The sequence below is a fragment of the Salmo trutta genome, chromosome 35 (assembly GCF_901001165.1).
Source record: "Salmo trutta chromosome 35, fSalTru1.1, whole genome shotgun sequence".
Lineage (NCBI taxonomy): Eukaryota > Metazoa > Chordata > Actinopteri > Salmoniformes > Salmonidae > Salmo > Salmo trutta.
The window spans coordinates 7,860,317-7,879,149 of NC_042991.1; the positions used below are offsets into that span (position 1 = coordinate 7,860,317).

The 18,833-nt window shown below is 41.9% G+C and overlaps 2 protein-coding genes across 3 annotated transcripts; one reads left to right on the plus strand and one right to left on the minus strand.

Annotated features, from left to right (window-relative positions):
• The first annotated feature begins 184 nt into the window (after positions 1–184).
• Positions 185–8,555, plus strand: LOC115174545 (integrator complex subunit 9). 2 transcript variants are annotated; one of them, XM_029733185.1, is made up of 16 exons: positions 185–280; positions 1,122–1,249; positions 1,680–1,740; positions 1,838–1,900; positions 2,044–2,183; positions 2,471–2,557; positions 4,513–4,633; positions 4,724–4,970; positions 5,161–5,341; positions 5,584–5,644; positions 5,820–5,991; positions 6,230–6,354; positions 6,574–6,741; positions 6,949–7,047; positions 7,186–7,323; positions 8,051–8,555. In XM_029733185.1, exons 2-16 carry the CDS (start codon positions 1,185–1,187, stop codon positions 8,225–8,227), a joined length of 1,905 nt encoding a protein of 634 aa, XP_029589045.1. In that variant the 5' UTR covers positions 185–280; positions 1,122–1,184; the 3' UTR covers positions 8,228–8,555. The 2 variants fall into 2 exon arrangements, with proteins under 2 accessions (XP_029589045.1, XP_029589044.1); XM_029733184.1 differs by lacking the exon at positions 185–280 and adding an exon at positions 345–780.
• Positions 8,556–12,259: 3,704 nt separating this feature from the next.
• LOC115174547 (glutaredoxin-related protein 5, mitochondrial) lies at positions 12,260–18,830 on the minus strand. The gene is made up of 2 exons (XM_029733187.1): positions 18,405–18,830; positions 12,260–13,380 (listed from the first exon to the last, which is right to left on the minus strand). The coding sequence occupies exons 1-2, from the start codon at positions 18,712–18,714 to the stop codon at positions 13,208–13,210; spliced, it is 483 nt and encodes a 160-aa protein (XP_029589047.1). The 5' UTR covers positions 18,715–18,830; the 3' UTR covers positions 12,260–13,207.
• Positions 18,831–18,833: the final 3 nt, after the last annotated feature.

Consider the following 18,833-nt stretch of genomic DNA (forward strand, 5'->3'; position numbering starts at 1 on the left):
AATTTTCTGAATTTCGGTCAAAGTACACCTCGTTCCATATTTTCCAACTGCCCGCCATCTCCCTACCATATTTGGTAGTGAGTGGAAACGCCAAGCGGATGCTTCACATTTTACATCCAGTGAAATATCTGTCTCTTTGTTCTATCTGTTATTAAGTGGTCCACCGACTGACGTAAATAGTTGTTTAGTTTAGTGTTAGCTATCTACAGACTGACAGAGCCAGGGCACGGTCTTGGCGTCTCTCTCTGCATGGTGTCTATGTAGTAATATGTGTGTGTAGGTAGGCAATCTGTTTGAGATTATTTGCGTTCCATCATGGAATTAATGTAACGTTAGCAAACTAATTTCGCGTATATCCAAAGATTATGGATATACTGACAAGATACATGTCTCTCCCCTAACAATGGGAGTCATTGACCACAAAGCGGCACGGCGGGCTGTTTAGCTTCCGCCTGTTATTTCTTTGGATTGGTGGATCTCATTATTGTAATACATTTTTGAATATTGAATGAGGGTTGTAGACGTCAACCGTCTGTATTCAATGGAGAGAGATGCTACGCTACTAGCCTCATGACATGAATATGCATAGCCACTATCTCCCAATAGTGTACAGGTCAATGAACTCTTTCATGCAAGGACACTTGGTACTCCACAACTGTAGGGGGTGGTAAATTCAACAATTTATGTTTTCAACAAAGCGGTAGTCCAAAAGTAAGAATTGTCCACAATGTTGTAGATAGACTTGATTTGTCGACATTATAATCGATAAAGATGAAATTGGTGAGTTGATCCAACATGAGGAGAATTTACCATGAACTAATACACTATATTTTGTATGCTAATGCAGTTGATATGGCTACTTGGCTAGGCTAGCCAATTACCGGTAGCTCTTTTTGTTTGCCATGACTAGCATCTTAATGTTACCTTGCTAACAGTTAACGTACTGCAACTAGTTATCACACATTTGCACGTTTTTGAACACTGACAAGCCAGCAACCAATTATTGACAAGACTGTTTTTCTGTTGCATTTGCTATGCAAGTTGCTATTGTTGTTGTTCTAGCTAACTTAGCTATCATGCCTGTTGAGAGATAACATGTGTGTGGCATCTCTTTCTTTCAGTACTGTCTGTCAGGTCACCCCACCCTGCCTTGCAATGTCCTCAAATTCAAATCCACCACCATCATGTTGGACTGTGGGCTGGACACTACCTCCGTCCTGCAGTTTCTACCACTGCCCCTGGTGCACAGGTGAGACTAAAGTGATGTTCACAACACAGGAGGCTGGTGGCACCTTCATTTGGGAGAATGGGCTGGAGCGGAATAAGTGGAATGGTATCAAATACATACATCAAACACATGGTTCCTATTCATGTCTATTCTCTATGTTCTGGACATAATCATGAACCATCCTCTCAGCTGTGGTTCACAACAGTGCTGCTGTACATCGGCCACAAAGCAGTTAGCATTGGGGTGGTCTCGCGTTGCATCCCTCAAAAACCACGTTGTTGTCACGACTCCCATTTATGGAAGCCTGGTTCTCAACGAGGCTAGCATTGAGGCTACATCTTTCCCAAAAAATAATCCCTTAGGTTAACATTACGAAGACATTTACCATTAAGACATATTTGCCCCTACATCTGCCGTACCGTGACGATAGAATACCCTCTCTCTTTTCCAGCCCAAGGCTTTCCAAGCTCCCTGGATGGGTGTCTAAAGATGGCACAATAAACCTTGAGAAGGTATGAGGTCACATTTTGTTTCATGTCTAATTCATCTACTATGGATTTATTCATAATTTGAGTTGACCAACATTCCTCCACACATGTTTACCTTCAGGAGCTGAAAGAGTGTGCAGGTCGCGTCTTTGTAGACTCACAGCCAGAGTTCTGTCTCCCTGAGGTAATGTAAACCTGGATATAATTCAGACCTTCAACCTGTAAATACAATTATCCTGGGCACTTCATAATTCACTGTGGGTAACATCATCCCATGTTAATGTGGTAGTCTTACTTATCGTGTCCTTGTCCATCTTCCTCACTCAGAAAGAGCTGCTGGACCTGTCCACCATAGATGTCATCCTGATCTCCAACTACCATTGTATGATGGCCCTGCCTTACATCACCGAGCACACAGGCTTCACTGGGACTGTGTACGCCACAGAACCAACGCTGCAGATCGGCAGGTAGGGAGGGTGACTGCCGTGACTAGAATCATCTGTCACATTCTAGAATCACATTCTAGAATTGGCAACAATTTCAGAAAAATGGCAAATCACATTCTAGGATTGGCAACACAGGGAATGTAAAGACTTGTTGGCAACATTGCAGAAAAATGTAGGGATTGTAGAATGTGATTCTAGCAATTCACTTTTTAGAATCACATTCTAGAATCATTAGAATGGCAACATTCCAGAAAAAATGGCAAGGGGATGTTTGATATCACCAGCTGATTCTACCCATCTGCCCTCAGACTTCTAATGGAGGAGCTGGTAAACTTCATGGAGAGAGTTCCCAAGGCCCAGTCTGCTACCTGCTGGAAGTATAAGGAAATACAAAGGTATGGCTTGGTGACAGGCCTGACCAATGCCCTCCATGTATTAGTTTAGGATATGTCAATTTATGATATACATGTAATTCATAAACTGAGAGCACACTATTTTCATGAGAAAAAGCATCATATAGAGAAGGGGTATTCAACCGGGGGTCTGACAAGTAATCATGATTACTTGACAAGTAATTACATAATCTTCACAGCCCTAGTTAGGTGTGCTTGCTGAAGGTGAAGCACAATTCTAGATTTCTTGCATACTCTTATTATTCTATTTGCTCTAGCGCTTAAACGAATATAAGCTATCAACACCAAACCAATGTTGAGATGTTCAAAATGACTCTGCTTGTCAAAGGCTTTTTGATACTATTTATAATTTTTGCACTATAACCATTTAAAATGTGCATAAATTAACATGGGTTGGAATGAGAAGCATAGAAACACAGTGGGAGCTATTCAAAATGCTCCTACTCCTTAGCCAATTAAGCTACAAGATCAACTTTAAAACGTTCAGGCTATCCTAACTTAAAATTCTTATAAACTTTGATCAACTATAACAATATACATTTGCATTCATTGGGATAAAATAACTCGCCAACAGTAAAGATAAAACTCACCAGAAGCAGGCAGAGCGAGGCAGGTGGAAAAGACGGGACAGGCAGAGTATTGACTGTATGCTAGTGTAACAGTTTTGCTTCCGTCCCTCTCCTCGCCCCAACCTTAGCTCTAACCAGGAACCCTCTGAACACATCAACAACTGCCTCCCATGAAGCATCGTTACCTATCGCTCCACAAAATCCCCGCGGCAGAGCAAGTGAAACAACTACTTCAAGGTCTCAGAGCAAGCGACGTCACCGATTGAAACGCTATTAGCGCGCACCCTGCTAACTAGCTAGGCATTTCACACCGTTTACACTCACACCCCTTTTGACCTCCCTTTTCCGTGCAACCAGTGATCCGGGTCAACAGCATCAATGTAACAGTATTGCTTCCGTCCCTCTCCTTGCCCCTACCTGGGCTCGAACCAGGGACCCTCTGCACACATAGATGACAGTCACCCTTGAAGCATCGTTACACATCGCAGAGCAAGGGGAAACAACTACTTCAAAGTCTCAGAGCAAGTGACGTCCGATTGAAACGCTATTAGCACGCACCGCTAACTAGCTAGCCATTTCACACCGGTTACACTAGCAGGATAGGCCAATTCTTCAATCATTGCTGGTAGCAATGTTGTGTTTCCTTAAGTGGATGAATTGGTCTAATTTAGCCTGTATGGTAAAGCCTCAACCCTTAGCTACCTCTTCCAATTCAAATGAGCTTGAAAGATGTGAATAATGACCTTTTTTGTTTTGTGTGATACAGCGCCATCGATAAAACGCATTAATAGAGAAGCGTTCTAATTGAGCGAAGTGTCAAAGCTGACGACGCGCCAGCCCGGCTTCAGTTGAGTCGTTATAATTCAAAACGATGCGTTCTAAAATAAATGACGTGCTCCCATTTGATGAGTTTAGCCATTAGATTTTAAACCGTTCAAGCTAGACACCAAACCAACTTTCACATGTTCAGGCTATGCTATCCAATCAATTAGCCAGTCAGTCAGTCAACACATTTCTCCATCTAACTACTTTTCCAGCTATAACCAGTTCCTACCATTACTTAAGCAGTCACTACCACTACTGCAACTTATTTCAATATCATAAATACTTTTTTAAAAGCTAGCAAGCACACACATTTTCTTCAGGAAATGTACTTCTCTAGTTTGGAGTTACCTTTCTAGCTAACAGGCTATGTTAGAGTTTACATTTCTTCTAATTATAATGTGGGGAGGTCCAAATAATGAAACTATCTACCAAATCTATTCATTTTAAAATGTTGATTACTTGTCCTTATTTGCTAACATGACGGGGGTCCCTGGGCAAGAAAAGACTAAAGAGCCCTGATATAGAGACTGAATGTCTGTTTAGGCTGCTCCCCGGCCCGCTGAAGGATGCTGTTGAAGTGTCGACTTGGAAGAGATGCTACAGTATACAGGATGTCAACTCTGCTCTCAGCAAGGTGCAACTCGTGGGCTACTCGCAGAAAGTGGTAAGAGATCCGTCTTGTGCACTATAATTCAAAACACGCACACTAATTCACCTAATAACTTAAGCTAACTTTTATAATTTCTCTCTCCAGGAGCTGTTTGGCGCCGTGCAGGTCACACCCCTGAGCTCTGGTTACTCATTGGGTAGCTCTAACTGGATCATCCAATCACATTATGAGAAGGTTTCGTATGTCTCTGGCTCCTCCCTCCTCACCACACACCCACAGCCCATGGATCAGAGCTCCCTAAAGAACAGTGACGTTCTGATTCTGACGGGCCTCACACAGATGCCAACCGCCAACCCAGATGGCATGCTAGGGGACTTCTGCAGTAACCTAGGTATGTGGTGTCCTGTTCCCAGATCTGTTTGTACTGTCTTGCCAACTCCTATGGTCATTGGCTTTCATCAGTGTCCATTGCTCCATCAACAGTACAATTACCTAATCTTTGCTTTTAGACAGGTACACAGAAAGCTAACTACAGGTTGACCTATGATGTTGTCAGACCAAACTGTCTGTTGTGCTTGTAGCCATGACGATCCGTGCGGGTGGCAATGTGCTGGTGCCATGCTATTCCTCAGGGGTGATCTATGATCTCCTGGAGTGTCTTTACCAGTTCATAGAGAACGCCAATCTAGGCTCCACCCCCTTCTACTTCATCTCTCCCGTCGCCAACAGCTCTCTGGAGTTCTCACAGATCTTCGCAGAGTGGTGAGTTCCAGAGCCATAGAATTCAAATTTTTCTAGCACATTCTTTCTATGACTAGTGCTTTTTGAGCTGTCTGTAGATTTCACTTTGTCATCTCTTTCTTGTAATTTTTTACAATTATTTAAAAAAAAATCTCAAGACAAACCTGTAAAAAAGGTTAACCTGGGTTAAATAAAAAATGACTGTTGGTAGCAAACTTGCCCCTGGAGATGAGACTTTTCCCCTCTCCCTACACGTCCAACAGGCTTTGTCACAATAAGCAGTCCAAGGTCTACCTTCCAGAACCTCCTTTCCCTCACGCTGAGGTAAGGCTCTGTATTTAAATGAATTCATTTTAAAGAGTTGCTGCCATATGAAATTACATTGCACCATGCATTTCATTTGCATCTTTGACTTACTCAATCTATCATAACTTTATACATTTTATAATTTAGCTGTATGTTGGCCTATCTCTGACACTTGTGTCTATATATGTTTCAGCTGATTCAGACGAACAAGTTGAAGCACTACCCCAGTATCCATGGCGACTTCAGCAGTGAGTTCCGGCAACCGTGTGTGGTGTTCACCGGACACCCGTCTCTTCGCTTCGGGGACGTGGTGCACTTCATGGAACTGTGGGGCAAATCTACCCTCAACACTATAATCTTCACTGGTGAGTACAACTGTACCAGAACATGGCAAGTTGCCAGCCATGGTACCCTGTCCCCAATCCTGTGCTCGCTATCTAGTCTGTCACAAGAGTCTTGACCCGTCCGTAAGAAATATAATTAGTCGACTATATAAAACAAAACGCCAATTTCCTTGGTCCCAAGGTGCCTTTCGTTACAGTCTGTGCCTAAAATATGTGGTCTAATAAATGAACTGTTGAAATGGTTCTCTCACTCCCATAGAACCAGACTTCTCCTACCTGGATGCGTTAGCCCCGTACCAGCCCCTAGCCATGAAGTGTGTGTACTGCCCCATTGACACTCGCCTCAACTTCCACCAGGTCTCCAAGCTGCTCAAGGAGGTCCAGGTACTCAATTTACTCTATCTGGATTTTTTTTTTTTTTTTTAAGTGAATGAATATTTTGAGTTCAAAATGAAAGTGAAGAGATACTGAGTTTGTTCAAATCAACTACAATTATACATGTATAATGTACTTCTCTTTCCCTGTCTTTTTGTCATATCTTTCCTTTTTTTCATATTGGACACGTTCTTCCTCTACCTTTTTGCACATAACCTCCCCTCCCAGCCTCTCCATGTGGTGTGTCCAGAGCAGTACACCCAGCCCCCACCAGCCCAGTCCCACCGCTCAGACTTGATGCTGGAGCTGCAGCCCCCTCCCATGCCCTATCGCCGCTGCTCTGTGCTGGGCCTGCCCTTCAGACGCCGCTGGGAACGCATCCAGCTGCTGCCAGAGGTAGGGCCTGTTGCAACACACTTGTCTGGCGTTTCTATACTCCTAAGTCTCGTTCATCACTCTGCTGTTCTGAAGAAGCCTGGAAATCATGGCTAGCAATATATAAACCCCTTCTGGCCAAAAGTAGTGTGTACTATATGGAACATTAGGGTTTTGTTTCGGTTTTTCCTGACAGTCTCTAAACCCTTACCTCTCGTCCCTCTGTAGCTGGCCAAATCCCTAGTGCCCTCTGAGATCAAACCTGGCATCTCTGTAGCAACTGTGTCCGCAGTTCTGCAGTCCAAGGATAACAAGCATACGCTGCAGGTCAGTGTGAGTGTAGGTTTTGTGTGTGTGCGTAATTATGTGTTGAATAAGTAAATTGCCCAGAAAGGAAAATTCATTTGTATCAGCAGCAAAGCTGTGATGTATACACCACTAACTATCTTGTCTGTGTGCTACCAGCCGGTCCCCAAGCCCCCTCCGCTGCCCCCCAGCAAGAAGAGGAAGCGTGTAGTAGAGGAGCCCCCAGAAGTGCTGGCCCCCAAACCCCTGCTCAGTGGAGCTGTACCCCTGGAAGCCTTCTTAGCCATGCTACACAAGGTGAGAACAGGGGAGAACGACTGCCCCCTCTTATTGAGGCCATGGAGGTTAAAGGCCGACCACAGTACTGCAGTCATTGGTTGTAGAAAACAGGGCCCCCCATTTATAGTGAATAGAAAAATGGCAATCTTCATGTAAATAAAGACATTTTTTCAAAGACAATCACAGTACCAATAGTTGCTTCAAATACACCAGATGTATGTCCTTGAACTGATTATTTTAGAATCGAACACAGAAGTTATAAGGATAATTTAGTTACTAATGGCAGCCTCAGTACCCTGGTCGGACTTCAACTTGAGTTGCTCAATGAGAGGGGGCAGCACTGAGCTAGCCTGCAACATCACTTCCTGGAATAGCTCAAACTGCGCATGTTATTTCTGCCATGAGATGCCATCTTAACCGATTAATTTGGCTTCAATGCGCTATTGAGTCTTCACATAAGAATAAATGTCACGTGATCAATGGCTGTGTCCATTTATTTATATATCTCATTGGGTGAGAGGGACACCTTCAAAGCGTTGAACACTGGTTACATATGTGTATGCCTTTTCCCCTATTCCTTTGGCATCAGCATATCTGAAGAGACAGGGTTCATGTAAACAGTATGGTGATAGTTCTCCCTCCAAGCTACCAATTGGCTCAGGAGAGCTTCTGCCTTACACTTCGGTGTCTTCATATATGCACCCATTTAGGCTCAGCGGCCTTCTTCCTTTCTCTTCCTTCCCAGCACGGTATCACGGAGGTCAAGGTAGAAGAGACAGCAGACGGCCACATTCTGCACCTGCAGGCCGAGGACACCCTGATCCAGCTGGAGGACGACGGGACACACATTGTGTGTGACGACAACGAGCCACTCCGCACCGCTCTCAGGGACCTGGTGCTGCGCTTCCTCATGAAATTCTGACCTTTACCCCCTGACTTCAACGGCACCGATTTTCCTCAATGTGCATGTTTGAGTGTTACATTGCAGTTGGCAACTGCAGACGGACTGTTCTACAAATTTGGCATTCTAAATGGCTACTTATTATAATTGGTAGATCAGTCCGTCTAGTCACCAACTGCTATGTAGTCAATCTCAAACATGCACTTTCTCTACTCCAATAGCTGGAAGTGGCTTTCTCGGCTTGTCTCCTCTGTTCAGCTGGTGATGTCATTGTTGTTTGTCTTGTATGTAAGCAGGTACCGTAGTACTTTTATAAAATAATCTTGTAATAAACTATATTAAGGAAAAAGTTAGTAACTTTTATTGATTCAAGAGAATCATCCCACACACAATGTCCAGGACCAATATTCAAATCCCTTCTGAAGGGTCCTGTATTCACTAGAAAATACACTGTTCATTTGAGTCTTTTCAGGGTAAAGTAACAAACAGTGAGAAGTCCATTGTTTATTGTCCTCTCTCCACCAAGGAGGAAGTGAAAATTCCTCTGGATTCCACAGGAGGGTGTGACAGTGCTTTACAGATGCTATTTGGGGGAATTCCTTATTTGATAATTGCAGTTCCTCAATACTGTCACTTGGAGGTCATGAAAACCAGATTGATCATGCTTATAGAGTACAATACTAGAACAGGCTCCATTTAGTCAAAGTACATCACTGCCAAATACTTTAAGACAGGACAGCTCAACCCTCCATTATGCATGGTTAGATTTCACAATTTACAAAATAATTGTTATTGCTTAAACTCCCATGACATGACCAAGTCCACATTTATTCAGTGAAGGGATCTGTAGTCAGGTTTTGGCTCGAGACTGGAGCAAGGCCAATTGGAACAGAAGAGTTTGTTAATTTTAGTTGTCAGGATTTTGATATTCCCCTAACAGGACTGAGCTGATAAACCTCAGTGTGGAAACAAACTATAGAACCAGCTTTTAGGTTACAAAATACAGTTGAAGTCAGAAGTTTACATACACCTTAGCCAAATACATTTAAACTCAGTTTTTCACAATTCCTGACATTTTATCCTGGTACAAATTCCCGGTCTTAGGTCAGTTAGGATCACCACTTTATTTTCTTTCATCACATTCCCAGTGGGTCAGAAGTTTACATACACTTATTTGGTGTATGTAACTGAGTCAGGTTTGTAGCCCTCCTTGCTCGCACATGCTTTTTCAGATTTGCCCACAAATTCTCTATAGGATTGAGGTCAGGGCATTGTGATGACCACTCCAATACCTTGACTTTGTTGTCTTTAAGACCCATTTACGACCAAGCTTTAACTTCCTGACTGATGTCTTGAGATGTTGCTTCACATTCCTCCCTCATTATGCCATCTATTTTGTGAAGTGCACCAGTCCCTCCTGCAGCAAAGCACCCCCACAACATTATGCTGCCACCCCCGTGCTTCACGGTTGGGATGGTGTTCTTCGGCTTGCAAGCCTCCCCCTTTTTCCTCCAAACATAACGATGGTTATTATGGCCAAACAGTTCTATTTTTGTTTCATCAGACCAGAGGACATTTCTCCAAAAAGTACAATCTATGTCCCCATGTGTAGTTGCAAACCGTAGTCTGGCTTTTTTATGGCGGTTTTGGAGCAGTGGCTTCTTCCTTGCTGAGCAGCCTTTCAGGTTATGTCGATATAGGACTCGTTTTACTGTGGATATAGATACTTTTGTACCTGTTTCCTCCAGCATCTTCACAAGGTCCTTTGCTGTTGTTTTGGGATTGATTTGCACTTTTTGCACCAAAGTACGTTAATCTCTAGGAGACAGAACATGTCTCCTCCCTGAGCAGTATGACGGCTGTGTGGTCCCATGGTGTTTATACTTGCATACTATTGTTTGTACAGATGAACGTGGTACCGTCAGGTGTTGGAAATTGCTCCCAAGGATGAACTGGACTTCTGGAGGTCTACAATCTTTTTTCTGAGGTCTTGGCTGATTTCTTTTGATTTTCACATGATGTCAAGCAAAGAGGCACTGAGTTTGAAGGCAGGTCTTGAAATACATCCACAAGTACACCTCCAATTGACTCAAATTATGTCAATTAGCCTATCAGAAGCTTCTAAAGCCATGACATAATTTTCTGGAATATCCCAAGCTGTTTAAAAGTCAACTTCTGACCCACTGGAATTGTGATACAGTGAAATGACTTGTCATGCACAAAGTAGATGTCCTAACCGACTTGCCAAAACTATAGTTTGTTGACAAGAAATTTGTGGAGTGGTTGAAAAATGTGTTTTAATGACCCCAACCTAAGTATGTAAACTTCCGACTTCAACTGTATATTGAGAGAGCAGGTGGAGGGATAGGCTATATAGTCTCAAGTATTTCCATTAGGCTAGATTATGTTACAGGCAGGGCACAGAGATCCCTAAAGCAACAACCAGTGCCTCTGGCATCAAAATGATAAGCAATTGTTACAAGAGCAGTAGACTGGTGTAAACCAAATACAAAATACTTTACCCATAGCCTGAAAGGCATCCGAGAGTGCAACATAATCCAAATCAGGAATTTCCAAGACACTGACCATTTGTGTTGTAAAATATTTAATTGATCAAATACATATCCTTTAAATGTAAAATATATTAAATATACAGTGTACTACATGAGCATTACATAATACATGTATGTAAGCAGCAGGTGGAAATGATGTATTGATTATCAGGAAGTAGGGCCCTGTTCGAATACTTAAAAAAGTAACCTCCCTTACTTCCTTGACATGACTACTTCCTTGACATGACTACTGAGTTGACAAATTAGACAAGACAAAAGCAAGCTACCCATCACATTACTTTCCCCTTATCTAATTAAAATGGATACCGGTAAGTGAACATCTTGAGGAAGAAAGAAAAGAGGAAGTGGATCATTGCGTTTGAGCGGACCTACAAATGCTTCAGTGAAAATAAGCGTGAAATACTATATTTGAAAACTAAACATATACAGTGCCTTGAGAAAGTATTCATACCTCTCCACTCATTCCAAATGTTGTTACAGCCCGAATTCAAAATGAATTAGTTTTCCCCCCTTAACCATCTACACACAATACCACATAATGACAGTGAAAACGTTTAGAAATTGTAGCAAATGCATTGAATATGAAATACAGAAATGTCATTTACACACGTATTCACACCCCTGAGTCAATACGTCTTAGTATCTTTGCACACCTGGATTGTACAATAATTGCACATTAATCTTTTTTTAATTCTTCCAGCTCTGTCAAGTTGGTTGTTGATCATTACTTGACAGCCATTTTTCAAGTCTTGCCATAGATTTTCAAGCCAATTTAAGTCAAAACTGTAAATAGGCCACACAGGAACATTCAATGTGGTCTTGGTAAGCAAATCCAGTGTATATTTGGCCTCGTGTTTTAGGTTACTGTCCTGCTGAAAGGTGAATTTGCCTCCCAGTGTCTTGGAAAGCAGACTAAACCAGCTTTTACTCTCAAATTTTGCATGTGCCTAGCTCTACTCTGTTTATTTTTCACCTTAAAAGTCCCTAGTCCTTGAGGATGACAAGCATACCCATAACATGATGCAGTGACCACCATGCTTGAAAATATGAAGAATGGTACTCAGTGATTTGTTGTGCTTGCCCGAAACATAACATTTTGTATTCCGGATATTTCTTGGCCACAGTTTTACTTTAGTGCCTTATTGCAAACAGGATGCATGTTTTGGAATATTTGTATTCTGTACAGGCTTCCTTTTCGCCATGGCATTTAGGTTAGTATTGTGGAGTAACGACAATGTCGTTGATCCATCCTCAGTAGCTGAATTAGGAAGGACCCTGTATCTTTGTAGTGACTGGGAGTATTGACATACCATCCAAAGTGTAATTAATAACATCACCATACTCAAAGGAATATTCAATGTCTCCATTGTCATTTTTTTTACCCATCTACCAATAGGTACCCTTCTTTGCAAGGCATTGGAAAACCTCCCTGGCCACTGTGGTTGAAATTCACTGTTTGACTGAGGGACCTTACAGATAATTGTGTGTTAGAAGTACAGAGATGAGGTAGTCATTCAAAGATCATGTTAAACACTTATTACACACAGTGAGTCAATGCAACTGAAGAAATGTTTTACTCCTGAATGTATTTAGGCTTACCATAACAAAGGGGTTGAATACTTATTGACTCAATACATTTCAGCTTTTCATTTTTAATTGTTTGGTAAAACTGTCTAAAAACATAATTCCACTTTGACATTATGGGGTATTGTGTGTAATCCAGTGACACAAAATCTCAATTTAATCCATTTTAAATTCAGGCTGTAACAACAAAACGTAGAAAAAGTCAAGGAGTGTGAATACTTTTCAGAAGGCACAGTACAGGCAGTGGGTTTTGGAGATATCATATGGGTGGTGGTTTGACATCTCATATCCTAGTCACCTGAGGGCAGTTTGGTCTTCAGCAGGTTCTATAGCATCACACACACCTTCTTATAGGGCTTGTGGAAGGGACACTGGGGCTCAGCCACCACTTCAAATGCCCAATCCCAAATCAACCCTTAGCCCCTATCCGCCTAGGCTCTTGTGTAGATCTGAAATTACTGGACATGTAGCTTAGCGTTTAAGAGCATTGGGCCAGTAACCGAAAGGTCGCTTGTTTGAATCCCCGATTCAACTAGGTGAAAAATCTGTCAATGTGCCCTTGAGCAAGGCACTTCACCCTAATTGCTCCTGTAAGTCGCTGTGGATAAGAGTGTCTGCTAAATGACTATACATTCTAGTAGCTCCACCTTGCCAGTGTCTTTGGAGAACTTTCACTATGTGGCTTACAAGGTGGACCATCCCCTATATGGCTTACAAGTATATCTAACCAATTTTCTCAGATCTACACAAGTGCAGGGTTAACGGGCCTAAAAGTCAACCAGAGACTGGGCAATACAGTCAACCTCTAGCTTTCTCTGGACTGGACACCGACCGACGGGTTTGTCTACTTGGATTCCTTTTCGGCGTCCAGCAGTGCAGAGCGGATCCCCAGCTTCTGGAGCTCCTCTACCAGGTCTCCGTTCTGGTGCATCTGTAGGAAGATGTCACAGCCGCCCACAAACTCGCCATTTAAGAAAATCTGCGGGATTGTGGGCCAGTTGGAGAAGTCCTTCACTCCTGTAAGAGAGACAGAGTTCACATGTGTAACTATTCCCAATATCCATCCAACACTTCCATTATGTTTAAAGTAGAGGTCGATCGATTTCAAGTTTTCATAACAAATGGGTATTTTTGTACGTTACATTGCATTCCACGAGGAGACTGCGTGGCAGGCTGACCACCTCTTACGCAAGTGCCGCAAGGAGCCAAGGTAAGTTGCTAGCTAGCATTAAACTTATCTTATTAAAAACAATCAATCTTAACATAAATCACTAGTTAACTACACATGGTTGATGATATTACTAGTTTAACTAGCTTGTCCTGCGTTGCAAATAATCAATGCGGTGCCTGTTAATTTATCATCGAATCACAGCCTACTTTGCCAAACGGGTGATGATTTAACACGCGCATTTGCAAAAAAAGCACCGTCGTTGCACCAATGTACCTAACCATAAACATCAATGCCCTTCTTAAAATCAATACACAAGTATATTCTTTTAAACCTGAATATTTAGTTAAAAGGAATTAATGTTAGCAGGCAATATTAACTATGGAAATTGAGTTACTTCTCTTGCGTTCTGTGCAAGCAGAGTCAGGGTATATGCTGCAGTTTGGGTCGCCTGGCTCGTTGCGAACTGTGTGAAGACCATTTCTTCCTAACAAAGGCCGTAATTAATTTGCCAGAATTTTTTACATAACATTGAAGGTTGTGCAATGTAACAGCAATATTTAGACTTATGGATGCCACCCGTTCAATAAAATACGGAACGGTTCTATATTTCACTGAAAGAATAAATGTTTTGTTTTCGGAATGATAGTTTCCGGATTTTACCTTATTAATGACCTAAGGCTCATATTTATGTGTTTATTATAATTAAGTTTATGATTAGATATTTGATAGAGCAGTCTGACTGAGTGGTGGTAGGCAGCAGCAGGCTTGTAAGCATTCATTCAAACAGCACTTACCTGCGCTTGCCAGCAGCTCTTCGCAATGCTTGAAGCACAGCGCTGTTTATAACTTCAACTCCCAAGATTAGGCTGGCAATACTATAGTGCCTATAAGAACATCCAATAGTCAAAAGGTATATGAAATACAAATGGTAGAGAGAGAAATAGTCCTATAATAACTACAACCTGAAACTTCTTAACTGGGAATATGGAAGACTCATGTTAAAAGGAACCACCAGCTTTCATATGTTCTCATGTTCTGAGCAAGGAACTTAAAATGTTAGCTTTTTTACATGGCACATATTGCACTTTTAGTTTCTTCTCCAACACTGTGTTTTTACAATATTTAAACCAAATTGAACATGGTTCATTATTTATTTGAGACTAAATCGATTTTTATTTATGTATTATATTAAGTTACAACAATACTGAATGAACACTTATTTTAATTGTCATTATTACAAATACATATAAAAAAAATTGGCCGATTAATCGGTATCGGGTTTTTTTGGGCCTCCAATAATCGGTATCGGCTCTGAAAAATCAATCTATCGACCTCTAGTTTAAATGTTTATATGTCACGTGCAGAAGTACACTGAAATCCCTTTCTTTCTAAACCCAACAATGCCGTAATCAATAATACTAAAAATAACAGACAAAAAGGTAGAACTAGAACACACAAGAAATAAAAATATGAACACAAGAACCAAGTAAGCTATATACAGGGTCAGTTCTAATACAATATTTACAATGTGCAAGGATACTGGAGCAATAGAGGTAGATATTTATAGGGGCATCAGGATATATGATAAACAGAGTAGCAGCCACATATATGATGATTGTATGTATGTGAGTGTGCGCGTGTGTGTAGAGTCAGTATAAATGTGTGTGCATGTTGTGTTTGAGCAAATGGAGTGTGTGTTGTTGTGTCAGTGTGCACGAGTGTGTAGAGTTCTGTGCGTATGCATAGAGAGTGCAAAAAAGTGTCAACTGAGATAGTCTGTGTAGCCATTTTGATAGCTATTTAGCAGTCTTGTGACTTGGGGATAGAAGCTGTTCAGGAGCCAGTTGGTGTCAGACTTGATGCACCGGTACCTCTTGCTGTGCAGAAGCAGAGAATTGTCTATTGGGTGGCTGGAGTCTAACGATTTCCCGGGCCTTCCTTTCACACCGCCTGATTTAGAGGTCCTGGACGGCAGGGAGCTTGGCCCCAGTGATGTACTGGGCTGTCCACACCACCCTTTGTAGGGCCATGCGATCGAGGGCGGTGCTGTTGCCATGCGAAGCTGTGATGCAGCCAGTCAAGATGCTCTCAATGGTGCAGCTGCAGAACTTGGAGGATTTGAGGGCCCATGCCAAACCTTTCATGCCTTATTCACGACTGTGCATGTATGTGGACTCCTTGGTCTTACTGACGTTGAGGGAGAGGTTGTGGTTGATGTGTGCCATTATCAGCCTTTTAAAGTACTATATGATTACAGATGTCTGGGCTACAGGGTGGTAGTCATTGTGGCATGAAGCCTTAGTGTTCTTGGGAACAGGAATGATTGTGGTCAGCTTAAGATGTGGGGATTACAGAGATAAGGAGAGGTTGAAAATGACCGTAAATATGCCTGCCAGCTATTCTGCACATGCTCTGAGAACGCACCCTGGAATACCGTCCGGCCCCACAGCCTTGAGTGTTGACATGATTTAAGACCTTAGTCACGACGGCCTCAGAGTGAGATCAGCCTCTAGGTTGGTGGTGGCCTTCACACACATCACGGTGTTATTGTCGAAGCATGAATAAAATGCATTCAGTTCGACTGGTAGAGGTATCGCTGGGCAGATCACAGCTGGGTCTTTCTTTGTAATCCGTAATAGACTGTAGACCTGCCACATGCATCAGGGCCTTTATTCCTAGATTGTCCTTTTACTTGTTTGATGAGTCTGCGGAGGTCGTAGTGGGACGTCTTGTATTTGTTCCGGTCCTCAGCCGTAGCCTCAGAGTTGTTGTCTGCGATAGTCCTCCGGTGTGGTAGCCCTGTCCTTTATCTTAGCGACAATCTGTGTTAATCCAGGGCTTTTGATTGGGGAAGCAGCGAACCTTTCCTTTCTAATGAAAACAGCATTGTCCGGTTGAAATATTATTGAATATTTATGATAAAAAGATCCTAAGGTTTGATTATAAACATCGTTTGACATGTTTCTACGAACTTTGATGGAACTTTTTAGACTTTGTCTGAATGTTGTGAGAGCGCTTTGTGCCTTTGGATTACTGAACTAAAACGCACGAACAAAACGGAGGTATTTGGACAGAGGGAATTTATTGAACAAAACGAACATTTATTGTGTAACATGGAGTCCTGGGAGAGCCAACAGATGAAGATCAAAGGTAAGTGATTAATTTAAATCGCTATTTCTGACTTTTGCGAGTCTTCTCCTTGGCTGGAAAATGTCTATGGTTTTTTGTGGCTAGGCACTGGCCTAACATAATCGCATGGTGTGCTTTCGCCGTAAAGCCTTTTTGAAAACGGACACTGTGGTTGGATTAACAAGAAGTGTCTTTAAAATGGTGTATAATACTTGTATGTTTGAGGAATGTTAATTTTGAGATTTCTGTTGTTTGAATTTGGCGCCCTGCAATTTCACTAGCTGTTGTCGAGGTGGGACAATCCCAGAGAGGTTAACCTCGAAGGGACTCCTCCTCTCTTGCCTCTAACGCCGGCATTTCCTCTTGGATACCCCAAAAATTAGGTCGGACTTACAGAAAGAGTCGAAGTAAGAATTGAGTTAAGTAACAGCCGATCTGATGTTCAAAAGTTATTGTCGGTTATAAGAAATGATAGCGGATACATTGCGTGAAAATAAAGTATCAATAAATGGCAAAATAATCACTAATTAGCAAAGTTGGGTCGGAGCTCGCAAAACGGCTGCTCTACAGTATGGCACCATCTTAACACGGAACCCAAACTGGCTGTGAGCATGCGCCATCATACATTAATTTATTTTGTCCCCCTACACCAAACGCGATCACAACATGCAGGTTAAAATATCAAAACAAACTCTGAACCAATTACATTAATTTGGGAACAGGTCGAAAAGCATTAAACATTTATGGCAATTTAGCTAGTTAGCTTGCACTTGCTAGATAATTTGTCCTATTTAGATAGCTTACTGTTGCTAGCTAATTTGTCCTGGTATATAAACATTGAGTTATTTTACCTGAAATGCACAAGGTCCTCCACTCCGACAATTAATCCACACAAACACGGTCAACCGAATCATTTCTAGTCATCTCTCCTCCTTCCAGGCTTTTTCATCTTTAAACTTATATGGTGATTGGCATCTAAACTTTCATAGTATTACTACACCGACCAGCAACACAGTTCGTCTTTCAATCACCCACTTGAGTATAACCAATGAGGAGATGGCACGTGGGTACCTGCTTCTATAAACCAATGAGGAGATGGGAGAGGCAGGACTTGCAGCGTGATTTGCGTCAGAAATAGAAAGGATTTCTATTTTAGCACTTGGTAACACAATAATTTAATAACATAATTTATTTTGTAATGCTCGCGTGGTCAGCCTATTAGTATTATGTCCCAATTTCAGCAGTGTGCTGGTGTTGCAAGATGAATCTACCACAACTGACAATTCTGACACACTTATGTTGGAAGTAGGCATTTCCCTATGTTCAGGCTGCTACACAATGTCTCTCCTAGACCCATTGAATAGCAACAGCCATGGTAAAAATGAAGGATACTACCTAGTCACAGAAATTGCTAATACAAGCCAAATAAATGTCATTGCATAAGTCGTCTTAACGTTGACATGAACCACGCCCTCTTTGACCTGCTGCACAACACAGATAAAACTTTGAACCTAATATTGCATTTTAAAAGGCGCACAACTACTTTTGGAGAGGGTAATGTACCATACATACAGCCAGCCACATATAGAGATTAGTAATTTTACTGAAACAATTTCTATTAAAAAATTCAAATATATCAAGGCTTGAAAAAAAAAGTAGGCTAGTACTGTAGGATAGGAAGTAAAAAGTGACAGTAGTTATAACTTACGTTATAGCTGTAACGGTAGCTAGCTGTACTGACCTTGTCTGAGATCCTGGTCATCCAACACGTTATATGCAGCATATTCATTCACACCATGCATCCTCAAGATCTGAACCACGGCATTACTGAAGCCACACATCGGCTGGGCAGGCGTCCCTTTCATAAACACCACCACCTTGTCTTTTTTCACCATATCGCCAAGATCTGTCTGTAAGGGCGCCGAACACATGAGCCGGGCCGAAGACTTCAATATTGGCAACGACACATTTTGTCCATCAACTTTCCTCGGTAGATAGACCGACGAACTCAACCGAAAACAGCGAACAGTTAACCGAATTAGGTTGTTCATGGTTTTCGTTAGACTTTAGCAAAATATTGTGTTAAATTACAGACAGCAACACAGTTTAGCCAAAGACAGTACAAACTCTATGGTAGTTCAGTTCAGACGCAAACATCCACCTCGATATG

What these genes read in the sequence shown, in the direction of transcription:
- LOC115174545 (XM_029733184.1), top strand. An exon ending in TGGGCTACTCGCAGAAAGTG is followed by an intron (nt 4,634 to 4,723) that starts GTAAGAGATCCG and finishes TTCTCTCTCCAG; the next exon opens with GAGCTGTTTGGCGCCGTGCA. An exon ending in GGACTTCTGCAGTAACCTAG is followed by an intron (nt 4,971 to 5,160) that starts GTATGTGGTGTC and finishes TTGTGCTTGTAG; the next exon opens with CCATGACGATCCGTGCGGGT.
- LOC115174547 (XM_029733187.1), bottom strand. Translation starts at nt 18,714, where the DNA reads ATGAACAACCTAATTCGGTTAACTGTTCGCTGTTTTCGGTTGAGTTCG. An exon ending in TGACCAGGATCTCAGACAAG is followed by an intron (nt 13,381 to 18,404) that starts GTCAGTACAGCT and finishes TCTCTCTTACAG; the next exon opens with GAGTGAAGGACTTCTCCAAC.